General features: G+C 35.8%; 1 protein-coding gene across 1 annotated transcript in view; it reads right to left on the reverse strand.

Moving 5' to 3' along the window:
* The window catches only part of SANBR (SANT and BTB domain regulator of CSR), a 74,287-nt gene that overhangs the window by 29,503 nt on the left and 18,420 nt on the right, over positions 1–26,364 (reverse strand). The window contains exons 6-14 of the mRNA XM_060168768.1: positions 26,179–26,237; positions 24,574–24,734; positions 21,406–21,492; positions 19,979–20,089; positions 16,671–16,794; positions 13,895–14,047; positions 2,138–2,283; positions 1,167–1,263; positions 159–191 (exon numbers count right to left, since the gene is read on the reverse strand). Coding sequence (XP_060024751.1) covers positions 159–191; positions 1,167–1,263; positions 2,138–2,283; positions 13,895–14,047; positions 16,671–16,794; positions 19,979–20,089; positions 21,406–21,492; positions 24,574–24,734; positions 26,179–26,237 — 971 coding nt within the window. The remainder of the gene's footprint in view (positions 1–158; positions 192–1,166; positions 1,264–2,137; positions 2,284–13,894; positions 14,048–16,670; positions 16,795–19,978; positions 20,090–21,405; positions 21,493–24,573; positions 24,735–26,178; positions 26,238–26,364) is intronic.

Raw genomic sequence — 26,364 nt, forward strand, 5'->3', positions numbered from 1 at the left:
CAATGACTTTTTAATAAGTGCGAAATTACAGAAGCTGAAAAGGATGATATACATTTAACTAAAATCTATAAAATCAGATACTCATGAGATTCTATTAAACTGAACTTTGATTTAGGAAGAAAGAGATTCATGAAAGTGAAAAATAGTTGCTCACTTACCAGCTGCAGTGTCCAGTTTTTCAGTGATAAGAACTATAAAAAAGATAAAGGAATAAGAGATTAATATATCTGCATCTACCCAGATTGCAGCTCCTTATTTTCATATGGATATTGTAGAAGAGCTGGAAAAAGTTAAAAAAGTTCATTCCCTTCGAGGTTGAAACATAATTTTAAACTCATCTAAAAATGATATAGTACAATCTTTTGTATTCCCTGCCCAGAAAAAATGTGTATGTCTACAAAAAAGAAAAAAAAAAATCAACATTTCCTAGGGTCATTTCCAAAGGACAAGTAAATCACATATAGAGATAATATAATTTTATATTGTGAATTATTTCAATCACTTTTTAATGTTTATATTCTATTATAAATTAAGGAACCAGATTATATATGGATATTCAAGAAATCTAATTTGCCATTTTGTATATAATTTATAAATAAATGTTAGTAATTAAACACAGCCATCTAAAGTTTATAATGCATTTTACATGGACTATTTCATTTTCTCGAGTAAATGCTACTTCAACTAACACAGACAGGAAGTTCACAGGCAAACAGAGACTCCCTGGCTGTTAGTAACAGGAATCAAAGGAATCAATGCTTTCCAGTCACCTTGAAAATATCTCAGTTTTGAAACCCTGGAAAAACTAAATGCATTACTGAATACAATTAACAAAAAGAATTTCATACCAAAAAATGTTTACAGGACTAGGAGGGGATAAAATATCCCATTCATACTACCTTCATTTCTCAAATCATTATTTGTCCATAATAAACCCTGAAGACTATATTTTCCCCCAAATTTAAGTTGATTAATTATTAATTCTTTGAGTGCAAGGAATGCATCACCCTTATAGTCCTGTTAACTCAGCATAATACCTTGTTAAGAGAGTTAATGCATATTAATGGAAAATTTCAGTATTAATTTAAACAGATCAAATTTCTGTCAAAAATTAAATATTATCAATTGTTTTTATAAATAAAGAATAAATGAAGCAAGCTACTTACAGCATTGAGCTCCCCACTCTTGGGGCCCCATGGTGTATTTGGCTCCAGTAAAACATCACAGTCTAGACCCTTTTCATCACAGGGACCACCAGAATCACTTGAAAGGAAAAGACATTTTATGGAGAAGTGTTCAATTTAAGATTTTATTTTTGGCCTTGCTGCGCAGCTTGCAGGATCTTAGTTGCCCAACCAGGGATCAAACCTGGGCCCTGCCAGTGAAAGTTGCCGAGTCCTAACCACTGGACCGCCAGGGAATTCCCCAATTTCTTAAGAATTTAAATGCAAACAATATCTTTTCTTATTGCAAATGTTTTATAAATTGCTCTTTAGAAATACAGTTCTTGAGTATAAAGGTATGCCACTTCAACATTTACATTTCTTAATGCATCTAGTGACTCCCCCAGCATAAGTCACTCCATATGGGGGGAGCACCACTATACTCCAAGCACTGTACCTGCCAGGTGGTGAAACAGGCTGCTATGGTGGATACTGCTTTGAGGACAGCTTTTATCAGAGAGTCCTCCTACCCCCAACCTGACAGCCTGTTGCAACTGTAAAATGATGGAAGTGACTTCATTAATTACTGAATCCAAGGAGTTCAAATTTATGCAAAGATAACCTCAACCATCAATTTTTTTTTCTAGTTCCATCAATTAGCTAAGATGGGCTTAAGTAACTTGGAAAACATTTTTTAAATCCTCTAAAATTGGAGTGTGGGCCCCACCCTTTGAATCACCAGGAACTCCTATTATTAGTTTTTCTTCCCCTTGGACTTCCAATATTTAGAGGTTTTTTTCCTACCAAATAAACATCTGCTTGCTCTTATTGTAAGCTAACATATAATTTCAGCTAGGCTTTCTGAAATAACGAAAACGACTGCCATTACTGATTTGGGGAGGTACTGGGGGGTAGAGGATTCCAGGATGTGAACCATTGAATAAAGTCGCAGTACACCATTTCCCCCACCTCACCTGACTGTATCTTTAGCAAAAGGCACAAGAATGACATCTTTGTGTTTCTGCAGATCATCCAGTATTCTGGCAGTTGGGCAGGAAAGCAAATCTTCACCTTCACCCTGATCACGAAGAACAACCATGTGGTCCTTCACTTTACAACCCTGTCACGTAAAAGACTAAATTTGAGAGGTTCGTTCATTATAGAAACATTCCTTTAAAGACGACTGTATGTTTCTGTTCTTCTTTGCCCCGTCATACCATCCTACTAACACTTTTACACCTTTCTCAGTATCTCAAAAAATAATACTCATACAGAAAAGAGCATGAAACATAAATGTATACCTTAACAAATATCCATGTAACACTATCCACACTAAAAAACAGAATATTGCCAATACTCCAGGATTCCTCTTGGGCCCATTCCCAACCATAATTGCCTCCATCCTTCCCAAAGGATAACCTCTACCTCGACTTTTATGGTTCTCACTTTCTTGCTTATACCTTTTACCACTTAAGGATGTATTCCTAAACACTACAGTTTAGTTTGTCTCATTTGTATTGTTTTTTTTTTTTTGAAATAAATTTATTTATTTATTTATTTATTTATTGGCTGCATTGGGTCTTTGCTGCTGCACATGGGCTTTCTCTAGTTGTGGCGAACGGGGGCTACTCTTCGTTGTGGTGCGCTGGCTTCTCATTGCAGTGGCTTCTCTTGTTGCGGAGCACAGGCTCTATGTGCACGGGCTTCAATAGTTGTGGCACATGGGCTCAGTAGTTGTGGCTCGTGGGCTTTAGTGCTCAGGCTCAGTAGTTGTGGCCCACGGGCTTAGTTGCTCTGCGGCATGTGGGATCTTCCCGGATCAGGGCTCGAACCCATGTCCCCTGAATTGGCAGGCGGATTCTTAACCACTGCGCTACCAGGGAAGTCCCATCTCATTTGTTTTAATACTATGTTTCTGTGATTCAACCATGTTACTACATGTAACTAACATTTGCTTTAATGGACAGTATGCCATTGTATGAATAATCACAATTTGCTTATCTATTCTACAGCTGGTGGATGGGTTATTTCCAGTTTGGAACTAGTCCAAGTAGTAGTATTATGAACATTCCTTAACATGTTTCCTGATGCACAAGTGCTCATGTATACCAAATTAAATTACTATCAGCAGTGTATGAGAGTTCTCATTACTCTATGTTCTTGATAACACTTGGTGAGACATTTTAATTGTAGTCATTCTGGTGAGCATGTAGTGGTATCTGTGGTCTTAATTTGCATTTCCCCAATTAAAAATGAGGTTGAGCTCCTTTTCATGTTTACTGAACAACAAGGAACTTTCTGGTGTGAAGTTCCTATTGTCGTTTTCTTATTAATTTGTACAAGTCAAAAAAATCTTAATATGAACCTTTATGGATATGTGTTGCTAATATCTGGTCCCACCTGTGAGTTTGTCTCCTCAGTTTCAGTTTATTTAATGTAGTTAATGTACTTGAATTTTAAATCTCTCCCTTTATGGTATTACCTTTTAATAGCTTTATAAGTTTATTATTCTTTTCTGGCCACCCTGCACAGCTTGCAGGATCTTAGCTCCCTGACTAGGGATTGAACCCGCTCCCTCGGCAGTGAGAGCACAAAGTCCTAACCACTGGACTGCCAGGGAATTCCCAGCTTTATTAGCTTTTGTTTCACATATAGGCTTTTTGGGGGGAATAGTTTGGGCTATTTTTTCCCCATTTTGATATCCCAATGTCCCGGTACCTCTTATTGGAAAGTCTATCCTTTGCCCACTGCTCTGTAACGTCACCTCTGTCACAGTAGCTAAGTAGCTTTGAGTACAAAGTACTCAAAGTATCTAAGTAGCTTTGAGTACAGACATTCCTTGGTATCTGTGGGGGATCGGTTCTAGGAGTCCCCATACATACCAAAATCCACAGATTCAACTAACCGCAAATTACGTAGTACTGTACATCTTTATTTTTTTAAATTCATGTATAAGTGGACCTACACAGTTCAAACCAGTGTTGTTCAAGGGTTAAATGTACTTCATTCTCTGCTACTGGTCCATCTGTTTAATCTTTATCAGTATCACTCTGTCTTAATTACCTAAGACTTAAAATAAATTTTGATACTGAGCAGAGAAAGTACTTCTACCTTTGTGTTCTCTGAGAGTATCTTAGCTATTCTTGGCCCTTTGTATTTCCATAAATATTTCAGGATCAGCTTAGAAAAGTTCCTGATAAAAACCTGTTAGGATTTTTACTGAGATCGCATGGATCTATACAGGTCAGTTTGGTGAACATTTATATCTTTACAATATTGAGTCTGAATCCATGAACATGGTATAAAAATCCATTTTTTAGTTTCATTTTCTCTGAATAATGTTTTATGTTTTCTATATAGAGTTCTTATGTTTTATTTTATTAGATTTATTCCTAGGTACTTATTTTTTAGGCTACTGTAAGTGGTTTCTTTTTATAAATTTCATTTTCTAATCTCATTGGTTTATAGAAATACAACTGATTTTTGTAAATGATTTTTAATAGATCAATCTTAAATTCTTACTAATTCTAATCATTTGTCTGTAGATTCTTCAGGGTTTTCTACATTCACAATTATCATCTGCAAATTATGAGAGCTCCATTCAATCTCTATAACCTTTTAATATTTCTTTTTCTTGTGTTAATATACTGTTCAGGACCTCCAGATCAATTTGAATAGAAGTATGTTGACAATGAGCATCCTTATCATGCTCCCAATTTCAAAGGAAAATTTTTCTACATTTCACTATCAAGTGTAATATTTGCTGTAAGTCTTATATTATCTATCCTTTATTAGATTACATCATGTCCCTTTTATTTCCATTAGTAAGAATTTTTAATTTTTGTTTCTGCTTTTTTATCATTCCACTCATTCCCTTCACACACATTAATTCAGAAGTTATACACCCTTCTATGCTTTTAGTGGTTACCCTAGAACTTATAACATGTATCCTCGACTTATCAAAGTCTAATTTGTTAATACACTCCCTAATGCAAGACCTTTTAAACTCCATTTCATCACTCTCCCAACTTATAGGCTATTATTATGGGTTTTAATATTATACACTAAAATGTATAGTATATATCAATTATTTTAAAATTGTCTATATGATTAATGTAATTATACATTTATTAAAAACACACAGATAAAGCATTACCACTATTGTTTTACCATTATTGCTTCATACAGCCAATGTTCATTTAGATTTACCAATATATTAATTTCTTTCTTTGGTCTTCATTCCTTCCTGTATCTTGAGAACATCCATTAGTATTTCTTTAAAAAAATTTTTTTTATTTATTTATTTTTATTTATTTGGCTGCACCAGGTCTTAGCTGCATCACGTGGGATCTTTGTTGCAGCATGTGGGGTATCTTTAGTTGTGACACGTGGGCTCTTAGTTGCGGTATGTGGGATCTAGTTCCCTGACCAAGGATCGAACCCGGGCCCCCTGCATTGGGAGCGTGTAGTCTTAACCACTGGACCTCCAGGGAAGTCCCAGTATTTCCTTTTTAAAGCAGTTTGCTAGCTGCAAATTCTTTCAATTTTTCTTTGCCTAAAAAATCTTTATTTTGCTTTCATTCTCAAAGGATATTTAAGGAAGGCACAGATTTTCTAGATTATTAACTATTTCTTTTGTCATACTGCAGATCTAGTAGAGGGACTTCCCTGGTGGCGCAGTGGTTAAGAATCTGCCTGCCAATGCAGGGGACACGGGTTCGAGTCCTGGTCCGGGAAGATTCCACATGCCATGGAGCAACTACCGAACCTGCACTCTAGAGTCCACAAGCCACAACTACTGAGCCCATGCACCTAGAGCCCGTGCTCCGCAACAAGAGAAGTCACCACAATGGGAAGACTGTGCACCACAACAGAGTAGCCCCCGCCCGCCACAACTAGAGGAAGCCCATGCGTAGCAACGAAGACCCAATACAGCCAAAAACAAACAAATAAATAAATAAATTTATAAAAACAAAACAAACAAAAAAGACCTAGTGGACTATACCTTGGCTTCCATTGCTATTGCTGAGATGTGAACTCTAATTATTGATTTTTTGAAGAGATTCTATACTTTTTCCCTCTGGTTGCTTTAAAAATGCTCTTTTTGTTTTCTGCAGTTTCATTATGATAGGTATGGGTATGATTTTTTTTTCCTGAAAGACATTCTTTTTTTAAACTAAAAAAATTTTTTTCTTCCAGTTTATTGAGATGTAATTGACCTACAGCACTGTAGAAGTTTAAGGAATACAGCATAATGATTTGATTTACATACATTATTAAGTTATTATCGCAATAAGCTTAGTGAACATCCATCATCTCATATAGGTACAGAATTAAAGAAATAGAAGATTTTTTTCTCTTGGGACAAGAACTCTTAGGATTCACTCTCTTAACATTTATATATAACAGTTACATTTATCATGTTATATATTACAGGATTTCTTATCTTATTGGGAGTCAATGAAATTCTTGAATCTATAAATTAATATCTCTCAATAATTCTGAAATATCTTAGCCATTCTCTCTTCAAATTTTGCCTCTGATCCATTCTTTTTCTCTTCTAAGGGGAAACCCCATTAAAAACTTAGACCTTCTCACACAAAAACACAAATACTGTATGATTCCACAATAGAGGTAGTCAAATTCATAGAGATAAAGTAGAGTGGTGGTTGCCAGGAGGCAATGGGAATTGTTCATTAGGTAGAGAGTTTCAGCTTTGCAAGAGGAAAGAGTTCTGGAGATGGGCTGCACAACAGGAATATATTTAACATTACTGAACTGTATGCTTAAAAAATGATGATGGGGACTTCCCTGGTGGTGCAGTGGTTAAAAATCCGCCTGCCAGTGCAGGCGACATGGGTTCGAGCCCTGCTCCGGGAAGATCCCACATGCCACGGAGCAACTAAGCACGTGCGCCACAACTCCTGAGCCTGTGCTCTAGAGCCTGTGAGCCAAAACTACTGAGCCCACGTGCCACAACTACTGAAGCCTGCGAGCCTAGAGCCCATGCTCTGCAACAAGAGAAGCCACCGCACTGAGAAACCCATGTACCACAACAAAGAGTAGCCCCCGCTCACTGCAACTAGAGAAAGCCTGTGCACAGCAACGGAGGCCCAATGCAACCAAAAAAAAAAAAAAAAACAGATGGCAAATTTATGTTATGTTTACTTTACAGTTAAAAAATATTAGACATGTACTCTCTAGGTCTCTTACTTTCTTTTATATTTCTCATAATTTTGTCTGTCTGTGCTTCATTCTGGATAGTTTCTTCTGACTTTTATCTTTCATTTTACTAATTTTTCAGCTGTAACTAAGTTGCTGTTAAATTTGCCACTGATCTTAAATTTGTTATTACGTTTTTCAGTAGTAGCATTTCTATTTGTTTTTATTTAAACTCTCTGTCACTTTAAAAATATATATATTTATTTATTTATTTGGCTGCGCTGGGTCTTAGTTGTGGCATGTGGAATCTTTTCAGTTGCTGCATGTGGGATCTTTAGTTGCATGCATGTGAACTCTTAGTTGTGGCATGTGGGATCTAGTTCCCGGACCAGGGATCAAACCCAGGCCCCCTGCATTGGGAGCGTGGAGTCTTAGCTACTGGACCACCAGGGAAGTCCCTCTTTGTCACTTTTTATAGTTTATAATTCCCTGTCAAAAATTTCTGAACTTGGCTTCTATCAACTTAAACTAGTAATCTTATTATGTGTCAATAATTCCAATATGTCAGTTCTCTGTCATTTATTTTTGTTGTCTAAGTTCTGCTGTTCCCATTCTTGGTAACTTATTTTCATCTATGTCAGGTTATCTGTGTATGCTGAATATTTTGTTTAAAAATTTTTTTGTATAAATAATTTGAGGTATAGAATAATGTTCTCTTTCTTCAAAGAGGATGTTTACTGCTTTTGCCAGATGTCTGGGGACCATGGCAATCCAGGATTACCTTAACCCAAGTTCAGGGCCTGAATTTCTTAGGCTACCCAAATAAATCAAAACCAGGTTGCTATTCAATCAAGGGAAGGTTTGCTTCTCATTTCCTCTTATTTTCTTTGGGATACCAATACAAAGTGTAGGGCTGGGGATGTTATTCATTAATGTCCCCATTCTTGGCATCCTAACTACTGGACCTGATAGGCACCAAAAGCTCAGCCCAGACTCTCAGCTGTCTCTTTCAGTTTGGTCATCACCTCCAGGACAAAAATGGCCCTAAGTGCTGGCTCACTTCTTTGGGTTCCCATCATCTCTTATATCTTAACACTAATTCCCCATTAGCTCTTTGATGCTTTTAATATAATCTTTACAGTTATATTTCATACTTCTTTTTTTAGTTACCTTTTGATGGGAGGATTAGTCTGAATTACTTAGTCTGCATTACTGGAAATATAACTCACCAAATGAGCTATTCATATTTCACTTAGTCTAAGAAATCACTTTAATCAATTTCCATGATGTTGCACACCAAACTTAAAATACAATTTAGCTGCTATTTATTCCTGAATCCTCTCACAATGAATGGAATATCAGTAGTCAATACAACCAGTAAATAGACAACAAAAAGCCAAAGAGATACAACTCTTAGAAATATTGTTCAAAGTGATATAAATGTGACAGTTAAAAGAGAAGCTTGACCATAAAGAAATGCAATGACTAAATCATGTTACTGCAAAAACATAACAATAATCATGAATTAATGCAATTATCTTGGGCCTATCAAAGCGAACCCCATTTTGCTTAAAGTCTCATGCCCCATTTAAATAGCTTTGTGTGAAAAGCATTATCTAAAACTTTAAACATGAACATGAACATTATAAGGGTAACCTATTTATTACTTCACCAATAAAATTTCTGACTAATCGAAACTGCTAATTGGATCGTAAATATAACAAATTTCTTAATCCAGCTTAAATTTCATGATCCATCATTTTAATAACATCTATGGCTAATACTCCAAATTCCTTGCCCCTAAATTTCATTATACTCATCGGGATGAGCTCAAATACCTACTTTCTCTATGCCTGCACTCAAGCAGCTAAGGACTGCTGGAGAGAGTGATATAAAAAGGCACGTTGGATTTCACTGTAAATTCATGATCACCAATCTCCAAAGGGCTTCCAAACTGCCTCATAACCTACAAGATTTCTTTGGAAAATTCACTCTCCTGGTTTCCAAAAAGACTATTTCAAACCTTTGGTACTTCTTTCAAACCTTGGACCCTTCTCTCTTCCCCCTCATTCTTTTTTTTTTTTAATAAAGAATTCTTTTATTTTTTTAGATTTATTATTTATTTATTTATTTGTATTTGTATTTTTTGGCTGCCTTGGGTCTTAGTTGCTGCACTTGGGATCTTCGCTGTGGTGTGCAGGCTTCTCTCTAGTTATGGCATGTGAGTTTTCTCTCTCTAGTTGTGGTGCGCGGGCTCCAGGGCACGAGGGCTCTGTAGTTTGCGGCACGCAGGCTCTAGTTGAGGTGCGTGAGCTCAGTAGTTGTGGCACGTGGGCTTAGCTGCCCTGCAGCATGTGGGTTCTTAGTTCCCTGACCAGGGATCAAACCCACCTCCCCTGCATTTTAAGGTGGATTCTTTACCACTGGACCACCAGGGAAGTCCCTTCCCCCTCATTCTTAGCAGACGACTTTACCTTCTGCTTTACAGAGAACAGAAAAGATAATAGGTTAGAACAACTTATCATCCAAATGACAAAAACACAATTTTACTATTATCTGCAACCATCCTACTCTTCTCTCCTGTTATAATAGAGGGGCTGCCCTTCCTCCTCTCTAAACAAATACTGCCATATGTGCTTAAAATTGCACCTTATCCTGCCTCCTCATAAACCCTGTACTGTCAATCTCTCCTCCTCAACTGGATCCTTCTTACTGACTTTTAAAAATGTCTCTCCTACAGTCTCTTCAATAAGTGGTGCTGGGAAAACTGGACAGCTACATGTGAAAGAATGAATTTAGGACATTCTCTAACACCATACACAAAAATACACTCAAAATGGATTAAAAACCTACATGTAAGGCCAGATACTATAAAACTCTTAGAGGAAAACATAAGCAGAACACTCCCTAACATAAATAGCAGCAATATCTTTTTTGATCTACCTCCTAGAGTAATGAAAATAAAAACAAAAATAAACAAATGGGACCTAATTAAACTTAAAAGCTTTTGCACAGCAAAGGAAGCTATAAACAAAACGAAAAGACAACCCACAGAATGGGAGAAAATATTTGCAAATGACGAGACCGACAGGGACTAATCTCCCAAATATACAAACAGCTCATGCAGCTCAATATCAAAAAAAGCAAACAACCCAACCAAAAAATGGGCAGAAGTGTACACACTGCTGTATTTAAAATAGATAACCAACAACAAGGTCCTAATGTATAGCACAGGGAACTATATTCAATATCCTGTGACAAACCATAATGGAAAAGAATATAAAAAAAGTATGTATATATGTGTATAACTGAGTCACTCTGCTGTAGAGCAGAGATTGGTACAACATTGTAAATCAACTATACTTCAATTAAAAAAAAACGAAAGAAAGTAAAAATAAAATAGACAACCAACAAGAACCTACTGTATAGCACAGGGAACTGTGCTCAATATTCTGTAATAACCTAAATGGGAAAATAATTTGAAAAAGAATGGAAAAAATAAAAATATTTTTTAAAAAAAGAAAAAAAATGGGTGGAAGATCTAAATAGACCTTTCTCCAAAAAAGACATACAGATGGCCAAAAAGCACATGAAAAGATGCTCAACATCACTAATTATTAGAGAAACACAAATCAAAACTACAATGAGGTATTACCTCACACGGGTCAGAATGCCCATCCTCAAAAAATCTACACACAATAAATGCTGGAGAGGGTGTGGAGAAAAGAGAACCCTCATACACTGTTGGTGGCAATGTAAATTGGTACAACCATTATGGAGAGCAGTATGGAGGTTCCTTAAAAAACTAAATATAGAACTACCATATGACCCAGCAATCCCACTTGTGGGCATATACCCAGAGAAAAGCATAATTCGAAAAGATTACATGCACCCCAATGTTCATTGCAGCACTATTTACAATAGCCAAGACATGGTAGCAACCTAAATGTCCATCAAAAGACGAATGGATAAAGAAGATGTGGAATATTACTCAGCCATAAAAAAGAAGATAATGCCATTTGCAGCAACATAGATGGACCTAGAGATTGTCACACTGAGTGAAGTAAGTCAGACAGAGAAAGACAAATATCATATGATATTGCTTATAAGTTGAATCTAAAAAAATGGTATAAATGAACTTATTTACAAAACAGAAATAGAGTCACAGATGTAGAAAATGGATATTGGGACTGACATATACACACTACTATATATAAAATAGATAACTAATAAGGACCTACTGTATAGCACAGGGAACTCTACTCAATACTCTGTAATGGGACTTTCCTGGTGGTCCAGTGGTTAAGATCCTGTGCTCCCAATGCAGGGGGCCTGGTCAGGGAGCTAGACCTCGCATGCTGCAACAAAGATCCTGCATGCCACAACTAAAAGATCCCACATGCGGCAACAAAGATCCTGTGTGCTAAGACCCAGCACAGCCAAATAAATAAATATTAAAAAAACAAAACTCTGTAATGACCTACATGAGAAAAGAATCTAAAAAAGAGCAGATACATGTATATGCATAACTGATTCACTTTGCTATACACCTGAAACTAACACAACATTGTAAATCAACTATACTCCAATAAAAAATTTTTTTAAAAGACAGAAACAATAAATATCCATAACCTAATTATTGATCCATCTTCTCCCTTTCTCAAATTTCCCAAAAGAGTTGTTAATCACACTGTTTCCATTTGTTTTTCTTCTACTCACTCCTCAACCCATACTAATCTGGCTTCTGAATCTAGCACTCCATCAAAACAGTTCTTCGCACTTAAGAATTCCAGGTCACCAAAGCCAAAAGACACATTTCTTTCATTATTTTATTTGACCTCTTAGCAATAATTGGCATCGTGGACACTCTCTCCATCTTCAAATACTGCTCCCTTGACTTTCATGACAACATTCTTGGTTTACTCTGTCCCCTCCTGATCATTCTCCTTTGCAGGATCATGCTTCTCTATCCAACCAATAAATGTTGGAGTTTCTCTAGGCTCTGTTGTAGACCCTCTGCTCTTATACTCACCTATACCTGCTGGCTTCAATTATCACTTATTTGCAAGACTTAGGAATTATTATCTATAGCCTAGCCACTCTCTAAGCACCAAAACCCACGTATCTAACACTCTTTGCCTGGTTATCTCATAAAGTACCTCAAACTCCAAATGTCCAAAACAGAACTCATGAGCTCCTCTCCAGACCTGATTCCTCTGTTGATTTCCTCCTCAGTGAATAGCACCACCATCTATCCAGTAGCAGAAGCAAGAAACTGAGTCATCCTTGACTCCTCCACTCCCCTCTGTGAAATAATCCAATAGGTCAATTCAGTTTTACTTCCTAAATACTGAATTCATCCATTTCTCTTTGTCTCCACTGCCCTAGTCCAAGTCACCGTCATCTCCCTAAGACTACTCTGATAGTTCCCCTTGTACCTGACTCCACTGACTATTCTCTAAGCCGTTCTCCACACACAATTGATATTTTCAAAATCTGAAATAAAGAAGAAACTAAAGCACAGCCTAGGAGGTCCCGCCCCTGCATGGCTGACACCTGCTGACCTCTCCAGCCCCGTCTTCAGCCATGCATGTTTTTTACAACAGGCACAGTTTCTTTCAGTCTCATTTACCCACTGTGTTCCTTTTGGCCTTGCTGTTCTGACCAAAGGGCTCTTTCTCTTCCTCTTTGCCTCACATACTCCTACCCACCCTTCAGATCTCTGTGCCAACTCCTTACGGAGGGAGGCTTTCCCTGATTTCAAGGTCCAGATCAAACCAGCCTATTACAGAAATTCTTCAAACATTCCTTTGCCTGCTTCCCCCCCCCGCCGCTTTTGACATTATTGCCTGAACTGTAAGCTCCATGGAGACAGAAACTACCCAGTTTTACACACTACTCTCTGCCTTGCACAGTCTGCGACACAACTTTGGCACTTCATCAATATTTACTGTATGGATGATGATGATGAAGACCTGAAGGTTCCTTTCGTCCATTCACGAAACTTAATTACATAACATTTCCAAGAATGTGAGTGATCAAGGACTCTAACCTAGAGCAATACTCATATATTCCACTAAGATATATGTGCAAGGATGTTCACTGCAACACTGTAATATTATTAATCTGGAAACTACCTAAATGTTCATCAATAGGAGACTGGTTAAATAAATTGTGAAATACGCACAGCTTGGAGTATTACACAGCAGTTAATATTACACAGAATGATCACCTAATTATATTATTGAGTGAAAAAGGCAAACTAAAGAATAACATGAATAGTCTGATCCTATTTCCAGAATGAAAAACAACATATAGTTTGTGCCTGAAATGTATAAAACAAGGTCTGAAAGGAACTGTGAACAGTGGTTACCTCTAAGAAGAGATGTAGAATGAGGGAGTGGTGTGAAGACAGATTTCTATTTTTTACTATACTTACCTATGCATTGCTTTAAGTCTCTTCTACATGAATGTATATTTACATTTTAAAAACAATAAAAGAGGAAAAGACTTAAATCCAAAGTGTTAGTGAGTGCTGTAATTACAAAAGGGCAACATTCAAAATTTACCTTTGTAAGCTGAGTGGGGTCAAACCGAAGAACCTTTTGGTTACAGCAGGGATAGATTCCAGTGCCAACAGAACTTAGCGAACTTCCTGCAGTAGGATAAATCACTGTTTCTGAGTGATATTGACAATGTGAAAACTCTATACACAGAAAAGCCTGAATAAAAGAAATACGTAAAATCAAGTATTATTCCCACAATGAAATTATACATCTCAAAAATACTTCACTCAAGACCACATACTGTATGTTCCATCACATAAAATGCACAGAAAAGGCAAATCTCTAGAGACACAAGGCAGATTTGTGGCTGCCTGGTGTTAAAAGTGAGACAGGGTTGGGGAATGGCAGCAAATGGACATGAGGGATCTTTCTGGGGTGATGGAAATGTACTAAAGTTAGATGGTGGTGATGGTTGCACAACTCTGTAAATTTATTAAAAATCAGTAAATTGTACACTTAAAGTGAGTGATTTTTATGGCACGTAATTATACCTCAATACAGCTATTAAAAAAAAAAATCAAAAACACTAAGTTCAGATGAGTTAAGTTGATCTTGTTGTACATCTAATTTTATAATTGGCCAATCACATAAGAGGTTTTCCAATGGAAAAAATTAAATAAAAATTTGCCTCACTTATTCTTTGACATATTTTTTTAAGGTAAATACTTAGCATCAGTATTAGTGACAACTATGGAGTAACCTTGAATCACTGGTGAAAATCTTATAGAAGTTTAATTGTAAAATTAATAGTCATGTTTCAGATACATTTATAAGTTGGTAAGATAATTTAAAGAAAATAAAAAGATACTGAACACAAAAGCAAGAAAGGATAGTCTATAATTCAGAATTCTTAGTTGTTAGTTCCAATTATGATTTTCAAGTAATAGATTTTAATTAAAATTTTCTGCATCTGATAAAAGCTATAAGGTGTACACTCATACAAAGTATTTTGCATACAAACTATTTTATGAGTTTATGAACTCTCCATAGTAAAATATTAAATATTATAAATCAAGACTTAATTTCCTATGAAGAAGAGAAAAAAATCCTTCAAATTTTCTGCATTCTGACATGCTAAACAAGTCAGGTTTTAGAAGCCTGATATCCTTGATTATAAGCGACACTCCATTGTGGGGAGGACCACTACACAGCTATTAAGTTAAAAAAAAACACCACCACACCAAAAAACCAACCTGACAATATCAAGTGCTAGTGAAGATGTGGGGTAACTGGAACTCCCATACATAGCTGGAAGGAATGCAAAGTGGTTCAGGGACTTTGGGAAACTGTTAGGCATGGTAAATGTTAAGCTTACATTTACCATCAATCCAGCGATCCTACTTCTAGGTAACTACCCGAGAGAAACATATTCACATGAAAGCCTGTAAGGGAATGTTTATAGATGCTTTCTTCATAATGGCCCCAAACTAGAAACACCTACAGTCCTTTGCTGGTAAGTGAATAAACATACTGGGATATATTCATATGATGGACTACTACCTAAGGCTAAAAAGGAACAAATTGATAGATACAAAAATGTGAATAAATTTCAAATCCATTTTCCTAAGTAAAAGAAGCTAGACTCAGAAAGCTAAAACTGGGCTTCCCTGGTGGCGCAGTGGTTGAGAGTCCGCCTGCCGATGCAGGGGACACGGGTTCATGCCCCGGTCTGGGAAGATCCCACATGCCACGGAGCGGCTGGGCCCGTGAGCCATGGCTGCTGAGCCTGCGCGTCCGGAGCCCGGGCTCCGCAACAGGAGAGGCCACAGCAGTGAGAGGCCCACATACCGCAAAAAAAAAAAAAAAAAGCTAAAACTGTATGATTGTATTTATATGACATTCTGGAAAAGTCAAAACTATAGAGACAGTAAACAGAACAGTGGTTGTCAGAGCCTGGGGTGGAAGAAGGAACTGACTAAAAAGGGGCACGAGGGAATTTTTTAGGCTGACAGAAGTGGTCTATGCTTTGATTGTGATGCTAGTTACATGACTGTATGAGTTTGTTAAACCTCACAAAAGGATAAATTTTACTGTATGTAAATTATACTTTAATAAATCAAGGTTTTAAAAATTGTGGGGACATAGGGAGTCCACTGCTCTTCCTTCCTTCTACTGAAAATAATTACCCAAGTGAGAGAGGAAAAGAACTGGGGGCTGGGAGACCTGAGGGATTGAAAAAAATTTTATGTAGAACACTCTGGATTTATACATAAGACTAATTTGGAATGACGGCAACCAATAAAGATCTATTTATTCTAGAAAAGGATTTATTATAGGTACCTTCAAATAGCAAGCTTTCTTGTGCTTTTATGATAGACTTCATTTAGAAGAAAATGAACAAAACCTTTCTGGTAACACAATTATTTTAACAAGAAGGGCATACCTCATTAGTATCCTATCTGCAAGGGTGTTTCTGAATTTCTAAAGAAATTTATGGACTAACAGAGAAACAGTTTGGCTGGAAATAATGAAAGGCAGTGAGAATTCTGTTATCTTTTTTCCATTGAAAAAAATGGATTTGATCACTTAAAACCTGTTGGTTTTATAAAAATTCATCAAGTCATTGATTGTTTCAGCAATGGAAATAAAATAGAGGAAGAACCATAGTATGAGAAATGAAGTCAGATGCAAGCAATGTTTAATAGCACCATCATTTTGACACTAGTTTCTTAAAAAGATGTCAGATATTGTACAAACACACCCTAAGTAAACAGCATATATCAAAAGAGCCTGCTCTCAATGTTTGCAGAGCAGGATATTAAAAAAAGACAAAACTCACCTGATAACATCTTGAACAAGTTAGCCAGTTGACTGTTCCCCACAAGCGCCAATATACATCTCTCCAAGATTTTAATTCTTCAGAAAGACTATTCAAATACTCATGAACATCCCAAGTCTTATCTCTGGGGAAAAGAGCTTCAGTTGTTATATTATTTTACACTCAAGCAATATAAACAATTTAGTTCAAACAAATATTTTAAAATTTGTGACATATTTCCAAGAACGTTCCCCAAAAGATGGCTGTGGAATGGACTACACTGAATGGTAGGTAAAATTTCATTTGGGAGTTTGTTTATTCTTTTTTTTCCTGTGGACAACAGAAAAAGTTGTGACAGACTGAATGCCAAATTATTTTACTACACTAGATAAAGCGTTATAAATTAAATATAGTTTGAGCAGGCTAACAGTTGGAACGTAGGCTTATGTTGCTAAATGGAACCTTTTATTCTAATTGTACATACTATAAAATAATTATTAAATATTGGTGATTCTAAACATTCCATTAATGTATTAGTTCTTTATATTATTTTCACAAGGCATTTTCTAGTAGTTGAGTAATAAATTAATGAAGAATTAGGTCTTGGTAATAACACATTTGTAAGTTATGTGATATAAACTTATAAAAAAACAGGCAAGGCTTATAACTCCATTTGCTATGGTCATATGTAACAGGTTCCTATTTTTGTCTAAGTCCCCAATCTTTTTGAACTTTTGTTAGTTTTGTCCTTAGTTCAATAAATAACAAAGTGCCATCATGTTATTAGAAATTACATCTGTTTTAGGTTAAAGACATTTTTGAAAAATGTCATCCACAACTGATTTGCAGGAAAATACTTTGAATAAAACAACAAAACTGGATGTCGAAGTTAATATCCATTTATTCACATAGTAATATTAATAGTTATTGCTGTCAAAATGGAAGTAATTTTCAAAAGGTAAATCAAGTCTCAAGATAAAGAAGTATAAAATTTGATAAAGGAGGCAAGGATATACAATGGAGAAAAGACAGTCTCTTCAATAAGTGGTGCTGGGAAAACTGGACAGCTACATGTAAAAGAATGAAATTAGAACACTCCCTAACACCATACACAAAAATAAACTCAAAATGGATTAAAGACCTAAATGTAAGACCAGACACTATAAAATTCTTAGAGGAAAGCATAGGAAGAACACTCTTTGACATAAATCACAGCGAGATCTTTTTTGATCCACCTCCTAGAGTAATGGAAATAAAAACAAAAATAAACAAATGGGACCTAATGAAACCTCAAAGCTTTTGCACAGCAAAGGAAACCATAAACAAGACGAAAAGACAACCCTCAGAATGGGAGAAAATATTTGCAAACGAATCAACGGACAAAGGATTAATCTCCAAAATATATAAACAGCTCATGCAGCTCAATATTAAAAAAGCAAACAACCCAATCCAAAAATGGGCAGAAGACCTAAATAGACATTTCTCCAAAGGAGACATACAGATTGCCAAAAAGCACATGAAAAGCTGCTCAACATCACTAATTATTAGAGAAATGCAAATCAAAACTACAATGAGGTATCACCTCACACCTGTTAGAATGGGCATCATCAGAAAATCTACAAACAACAAATGCTGGAGAGGGTGTGGAGAAAAGGGAACCCTCTTGCACTGTTGGTGGGAATGTAAATTGATACAGCCACTATGGAGAACAGTATGCAGGTTCCTTTAAAAACTAAAAATAGAATTACCATATGATCCAGCAATCCCACTACTGGGCATATACCCAGAGAAAACCATAATTCAAAAAGACACATGCACCCCAATGTTCATTGCAGCACTACTGACAATAGCCAGGTCATGGAAGCAACCTAAATGCCCATCTACAGATGAATGGATAAAGAAGATGTGGTACATATATACAATGGAATATTACTCAGCCATAAAAAGGAACGAAATGGGGTCATTTGTTGAGACGTGGATGGATCTAGAAACTGTCACACAGAGTGAAGTCAGTCAGGAAGAGAAAAACAAATATCGTATGTTAACGCATGTATGTGGAACCTAGAAAAATGGTACAGATGAACCAGTTTGCAGGGCAGAAGTTGAGACACAGATGTAGAGAACAAACGTATGCACCCCAAGGGGAGAAAGCCGCAGGGAGGGTGGGGATGGTGGTGTGATGAATTGGGCGATTGGGATTAACATGTACACTGATGTGTATAAAATTGATGACGAATAAGAACCTGCTGTATTAAAAAAAAATCCCAAGTGCTTATAGTAACTAATGTATATTCCCTTTATTATATGGAGAGAAAAATGAAATATTTTAATGTTGACTGTGCTATTATTAACACTAGGGTCAAATGTCATGTGTTTCTCTGGGTTTCTGTTTTAATGTTTAAAATATGAAATCTAACATTTGTAGGGTTTTTTCTTTAGTAAAAGTACTGTACATTTTTAATATAGGAAAAAAAGCAAAAAGCAAACGATAATCATCCATAATACTATCACTCAAAGGTAAAACCACAGTTAACATTTTAGTGAACATGTTTCTAGTTCTGTTTTATAACCTGTTTTTTTCTTATTTAATTTACCACTAACAATTTTCTGTGTGAGTATATATTCTTTTACATTCTCAAAGGCTGCACATTAAGAATTGATTAGATGTTTTATATAGATATACTATTTTACGGATATATCTTAGTTCACTTAATCACATTTGAGTGTTTTTTTTACTTTTTCTTATTTATATAGAGCAATAAATGTCCTTATTAAGTGCTTTCACAAATCAACATTACCTCTCTGAATAAATTCCTAGCAGTAGGATACTGTCAGAGAATATACATATATATTTTAAAGTTTTTGTTATCCTGAGACATTATACCGATTTATAACACTCTCTCCCTACTCCCCAACTCAGGATGAGAACGAGTTTTGAACTTAAAGGGGAATTAAAAAGGACGATGCATTAATGGAATACTGACAAAGTATGAAAAATAAATTACAAAAAATCCAATTTTAAAGACAATTTGCGTCACTCACCAAAATTTATCTGAAAGTAAATTTGGTTGTCTTCTCAAAAACACTTATATAATAGATAACTAAAATCTGTTAGTGAAAAGAAATCATTTTAATGGCACTGATCAGAATATCTTTCAAGATAAAATAAAGCTTTTTACAACAACTTTGTTTTGAAAGTAGCATCTTTCTAAATCAAAGTTGGATCATTGCAGAAAAGATATTATCCTATTCCTTATAAGAGTAGTTTTGCTTTTAATAAATACACTATTAATTCACATTTAAAAAGCTGTATTTTATTTTCACTACACCTTATATGAATGTAGATAATATTTCCATGTTGATCCACATTGATTTTTCCAGGAATGCAAGGAATTCTTCTTTCTGTTTCTTTTGTTAAAAGTTTCTTACACAAACAGCATCTATAACACAAAGATACAATCAAAAAAAACAAACAACCCGATTAAAAAATGGGCAGAGGAACTGAATTGACATTTTTCCGAAGAGGAAATATAGATGGCCAAAAGGCACATGAAAAGATGTTCAACATCTAATCATCAGGGAAATGAAAATCATGACCATGATGAGATATCACCTCACATCCAACAGAATGGATATCATCAAAAAGAACATAAATAACAAATGTTGGCAAGGATGTGGAGAAAAGGGAACCCCTGTACATTGTTAGTGGGAATGTAAATTGGTGCTGCCACTGTGGAAACAGTGTGGAGGTTTCTCAAAAAACTAAAAATAGAACTACCATATGACCCAGCAATTCCACTCCTGGGTATATATCAAAAAAAAAAACCAAAAAAAACCCAAAAAACTAATTTAAAAAAATACACGCACCCCCCAATGTTCATAGCAGCATTATTTGTAATAGCCAAGATACGTAAGCAACCTAAGTTCCATCAACAGATGAATGGATAAAGAAGATGTGGTACACACACACAGACACACACACACACACAATGGAATATTACTCAGCCATAAAAAATGAAATTTTGTCATTTGCAGCAACATACATAGACTTGGAGGGCATCATGCTAAGTGAAATAAGTCAGACAGAGAAAGACAAATGCTATATGTTATCACTCATATGTGGAATCTAAAAAATACAACAAACTAGTGAATATAACAAAAAGGAAGCAGACTCACAGATACAGAGAACAGACTAGTAGTTACCAGTGGGGAAAGGGTAGGGAGGGGCAAAATAGAGGTGGGGGACTGGGAGATACAAACTATTGGGTATAAGATAGGCTCAAGGATGTATTGTACAACACAAGGAATATAGCCAATATTGTGTAATAACTGTAAATGGAAAGTAAACTTTAAAAATTGTATAAAAAATTTGGGACTTCCCTGGTGGTCCAGTGGGTAAGACTTCACGCTCCCAATGCAGGGGGCCCAGGTTCGATCCCTGGTCAGAGAACTAGATCCCGCATGGCTGCCACCACTAAGAGTTCACATGCCGCAACTGAAGAAGTCTGCATGCCACAACTAAAGGATCCCTCATGCTGCAACTAAAGATCCTGTGTGCCACAACTAAGACTGGGTGCAGCCAAAATAAATAAATAAATATTTAAAAAATAAAATAAAAATTGTATTAAAATTTTAAAAATTAAAAAACAACAAAAAAGAAGATACAAAAACATCCAAGAAGAAAATTTCAAATGTAGTAAAATTAAAGAATTTAGCTGCATTATATAGCATACCAAAGAAAAACATATCACTGTACCTGTATAATGTTGCTGCATTATTCTGAGAATCTGGATTCAAGTATTCTGGATCAAACAGTCTCTCAATCTTCTTACAAAAAAGTTTACTATTAAGAACAAATGACCAACCAATTAATTTTTTATATCTACTTTATTAAAGTTACTTGATAGTGATGAAAATAAACACTGACCTATCTGCACATGTAGAAAATAAGACTAATAAATCCTTAGAGAGCCCTTCCTTGGGAATTTATAATAAATATTTAGTGTTCTAAGTAAATAAACCTACTAATGAGAACTGCCTGATCAAGAATCCATTTTCACAAGAAAAATGAGACAGATGGATATCTAACCCTCTTTCAGTCCTTTGTTAAGGAATATTCAAGACCGAGGATTTTGGAAATTTAACAATCCTGGGTCTATCAATAATTTGGTATGTGCTCTTTGGCAACTTAACATCTTTGAACCTTATTTTCTTCCTCTATGAAATGGGGCTAGTAACTTCAAATGCATAAGATTTTATGAGGGTTAAATGAGATAGTCTTTTAAAGAGTGCCAGACAGTATTAAACATTCAATAAATGTTAATACTTTATTACTATGCATAATATAATAATGTTCTGCATGAACTTTAAGTCTTCTAAGTATGTCATTAATTCCAAGTGTACACCCTGTCTCCATTTTCTTTCAAGTAATGACTGCTATTAAAGGCCAATCTGGATTTAGGATCCTGATTCCATTTTCAAGTATTTAGCTCTTGGATAATTCCCCTGTGTCTCATTCCCCTTAAGGACTAAACTCTTAGATAATTCCCTGCACTATCAATTTCTCCCACTATAAGGAATCATCCTGATCAGCATATATAAATATAATCTAGTATCTCCCTTCTTAAAAAAAAATCATTTCTTAAGCCTACCTATCTATAATAGCTACTGCTGAATTTTTCTGCAATCATTCAGAGCAAAACATCTGGAAAAAAGTTGTTTAAATCCAACTGGCCACATTTGTGTTCTCATCTTACCCTACAGGGTAGCAGCATTCCACACATTTGACCACTTAATCACTTCCTCCTTTTTGAAACCCTCTTTCCTTTTGCCTTCCCTTTGACCCCCTAGCTCCTCCTTCTCAGGCTCCTCATTGGCTCCTCCCTTGTTGAACCTCCAAATGTTGGACAGTCTTTATCAATACTCTCTTGCTAACAATTAGAAAATAAAATAAATAAAAATAGCTTTTACAATAGCACCAAAAAATTCAAATGCCTAGGAATAAATTTAGTTAAAAAAGGAAAAGTATCTCTCACTAAAAACTATAAAACATTGCTAAAATAAGTGGAGGGTTATACCGTGTTCATGAACTGAAAGACTCAATATTATTAAGATGTCTCTTTCCAAATCTACAGGTTGAATATTAACCCTCAAATCTGCAGGGTTGTGTGTGTGTATGAGAGGGAAAGAAGAGAAAATGGGCAGGCTGATTATAAAATTCATATGGAAATGCAAAGTATACAAAATGACCAAGACAGGGCTTCCCTGGTGGTGCAGTGGATGAGAGTCCGCCTGCCGATGCGGGGGACACGGGTTCATGCCCAGGTCTGGGAAGATCCCACATCCCGCGGAGCGGCTAGGCCCCTGAGCCATGGCCGCTGAGCCTGTGCGTCCAGAGCCTGTGCTCCGCAAGGGGAGAGGCCACAACAGTGACAAGCCCGTGTACCGCAAAAAAAAAAAAAAAAGGACCAAGACATCAATCTTGAAGGAAGGCAAAGCTGGAGAATTCAGATTACTAGATACCAAAAAACATTAGAAACCTACTGTACTTAAGACAGTGTGCTACTGATAAAAGTACAGACAAAGAAATGAACAGAACAAAATGGAGAATTCAGAAAGAGACCTCACACGTATAGTCTCCTGATTTACAGTAAAGGTGCCACTGCAATTCAGGGGAGAGCATATGGTATTGCTAGGAAATCTCATTCACTTCCATGGTTTCAAACCTCACCTACTCTTATATTTCTATTTTAAGCCCTGACCTCTGACCTAAACTTCAGACTTACATATCCAACTATCTCCTTGCCATTCTACCTGTGTGTCCAAGAAGTATATTAAATATATTAAATAATCTTAACAAGACCCAAACCCATCTCCTGATTCCCCTCACCCCAGTCATTGCCCTCTCTATTAATGAAACTAGCACACTTAGTTGCTCAACCTTAAAACCTAGTAATTATCCTAAAATACTTTCTCTCTTGCCACATCATTCCATTTGAAAATCTGTCAAATCTTTCTATTAACATATTCTGAATCCATCTACTTCCTTCAAGCTCCCCTGCCTCCACTCTAGTCCAAAGCCTTTCATCTCTCACTAGACTGCTGCACTAGACTTCTAACAGGTCTTACTTCTTATATTCTTATAGTCTATTCTCCACACAGAATAGACTGAGCTCTTAAAAACAAATCAGATCATGCCGCTCCTCTGCTTCCATTCCACCTAGAATAAAGTATACACTCCTTGCTATGACTTAAACAGCCCCTAAGTGCTGCTGACCTCATCTCATATCACTCTTCCCCTTTATACTAACGCCTGTCTTAATAATTTTTAACATAATTCACCACCACAATCTGCTTATATGTGTCTTATTCAGAGTAACCAATTTAATTACTAATTTTTACCTGAGCCACTGGCTCAGGATATATTTTACTTCATTTAAAATAAAATGGAGGGCTTCCCTGGTGGCGCAGTGGTTGAGAGTCCACCTGTCGATGCAGGGGACGTGGGTTCGTGCCCCGGTCCGGGAAGATCCCACATGCCGTGGAGCGGCTAGGCCCGTGAGCCATGGCTGCTGAGCCTGCGCGTCCGGAGCCTGTGCTCCACAACGGGAGAGGCCACAACAGTGAGATGCCCGTGTACCGCAAAAAAAAAATAATAAAATAAAATGGAAATAGATTTCTAAATATATTCTAAATATAGAATTTTTACTAAAATGAAATAGAAATAATACATTTCTTCTAATAGGAACATTACTTTTAAAATTAAATTTAGGGACTTCCCTGGTGATCCAATGTTAAGACTCTGTGCTTCCATTGCAGGGGGTGCAGGTTCGATCCATGGTCAGGGGACTAAGACCCACATGCCGTGCGGTGCCACCAAAAGTTTTAAAAAAATAAATAAATTAAATTAAAATTTAAAAATTACCTCCTAAACTTATCTTTCTTGTCCTTTAAATCATCAATTTCACTGTGTGTGAATAGATCAGCTATACGTGTAAGAAGATTTGCATTAATACAATTCATGTTGCATGGGGTAGCTACTATGGCATTCATATTTTTGTGGCAATACTGAATACATTGTTCAACCTAAACAAAAAACACAACAGAAAATGAATATTGAAGACAGTAGCATAAAGGATAATGTCATATCAATACTTTTCAAAGATAAGATTCATTAAAAGCCTAATCCATGTATTGCTACACAATAACTTAGTTCTGCCTATTTGGGTTAATCTACACTGTTCCAAAGTGGTCTAGCAGGTCAAATTTGTACAAACATAGCTAGAAAAATAATTTTCACACTTCTTAGAATATTTCAAACGATAATGTAATGAACATCTTTCATGACTGTGGCAGATACAAATTTTAGTCCACAAACTCAAGGGTACAAGGTATGTGACTTCCTATAACTAAACTTAGTGATAATTTTAAGCCTCTGTTTCTCTGAGTGGCAGAAACACAGTTTCAGTCACTTCAGGGTTTTCTCAGTTGTGTTGTGCTTGCTCTCTGACTTTCTTCCCCTTTCTTCACTGTGAGATGTATTTATTTATTTTTTGAGGTAGATTTGGGTTTTGGGGAAAAACAGCAATGGTTAATTATGCATTCTTCTAAATATTTTGCTATGGCATAAAAATCATCCTTTAGGGCTTAGATTTCAAAAATCAAAACTCAGAGACTCTTTTAGTCTCTGCTTTTTTTCTATAACCCTCCCCTGAAGCAATAAATACCAACAACTGAAAGGAGAGGGACTAAGGAGTACAAAGAATACAGGGAACTAATAAAACTTCAAACAAATAAACTTCACATCTGTTAACACAGCAAAGGGGTATTTTGCTCTGCTTAGTTTTACCAGAGGTTAAAAGCAAATATTCATTTAAATGTTAATTTAAACCACAAAAAACATATAAAAAACATTTGAACAATAAAGAAATTTATTAAATAAAAGGTAAAAGAAGAAAAACAAATATACTTAATGTTACAGCTTGATATGTATATGTATATATTATGCTTTTATGTTTTATCAACTATTCTTAAACAACAAACATGAGCATGTGGTTTACACATACAAAATTACATTTTTTAGTAGTTGGGTATTTGTTTTTAATTTGCTGAACTGTAAATGAAAGACACAAATAAGTAAAACATGCTTAAACCAATTACTTTAATAGTAAAACAAATGTATTCCAATTAATTTTCATTTAATTTGGTTTCAGAGCAAAATCCCTTTTGGGGTAAAATTAATTCTGTTTAGTTTCACCTAATGCAACAGCTAACTCTTCCCTTGAGGATAAATTGTTTGTTTTATAGGCATCATATACTAACGATACATAGTAGCCTTAACAATAGCCTTCCCAATAGAACAAAGTACCTCCAAACACCAGCAGTTTATTCTAATGAATCACACTCTTGAATTAACAACTACTTCAGGAAGATGTCTTAGAATTTTCTAGATACTTGAAGGAAACATCAAGTTATATGTTAAATCAAGTATGGGTGAATAAAAGAGCTTGAATCTCTTATTAATACTTACTAATGAATCCATTTTCAAAAATTCTGAAGAAATAAGAATCGAAATGACATTTCCTGGCTCTAAAAAAAAAAGAGAGAAAAATTAAATTCTCCTTTGGATTTGTACCTCAATCTCCTTAGAACAGGCCCTTCTCACCTTAAAAGAGGATGTTACTTTAATAAGAACAATTTAATAAAACCTTACTAT

The sequence above is a fragment of the Lagenorhynchus albirostris genome, chromosome 13 (assembly GCF_949774975.1).
Source record: "Lagenorhynchus albirostris chromosome 13, mLagAlb1.1, whole genome shotgun sequence".
Classification (NCBI taxonomy): Eukaryota; Metazoa; Chordata; class Mammalia; order Artiodactyla; family Delphinidae; genus Lagenorhynchus; species Lagenorhynchus albirostris.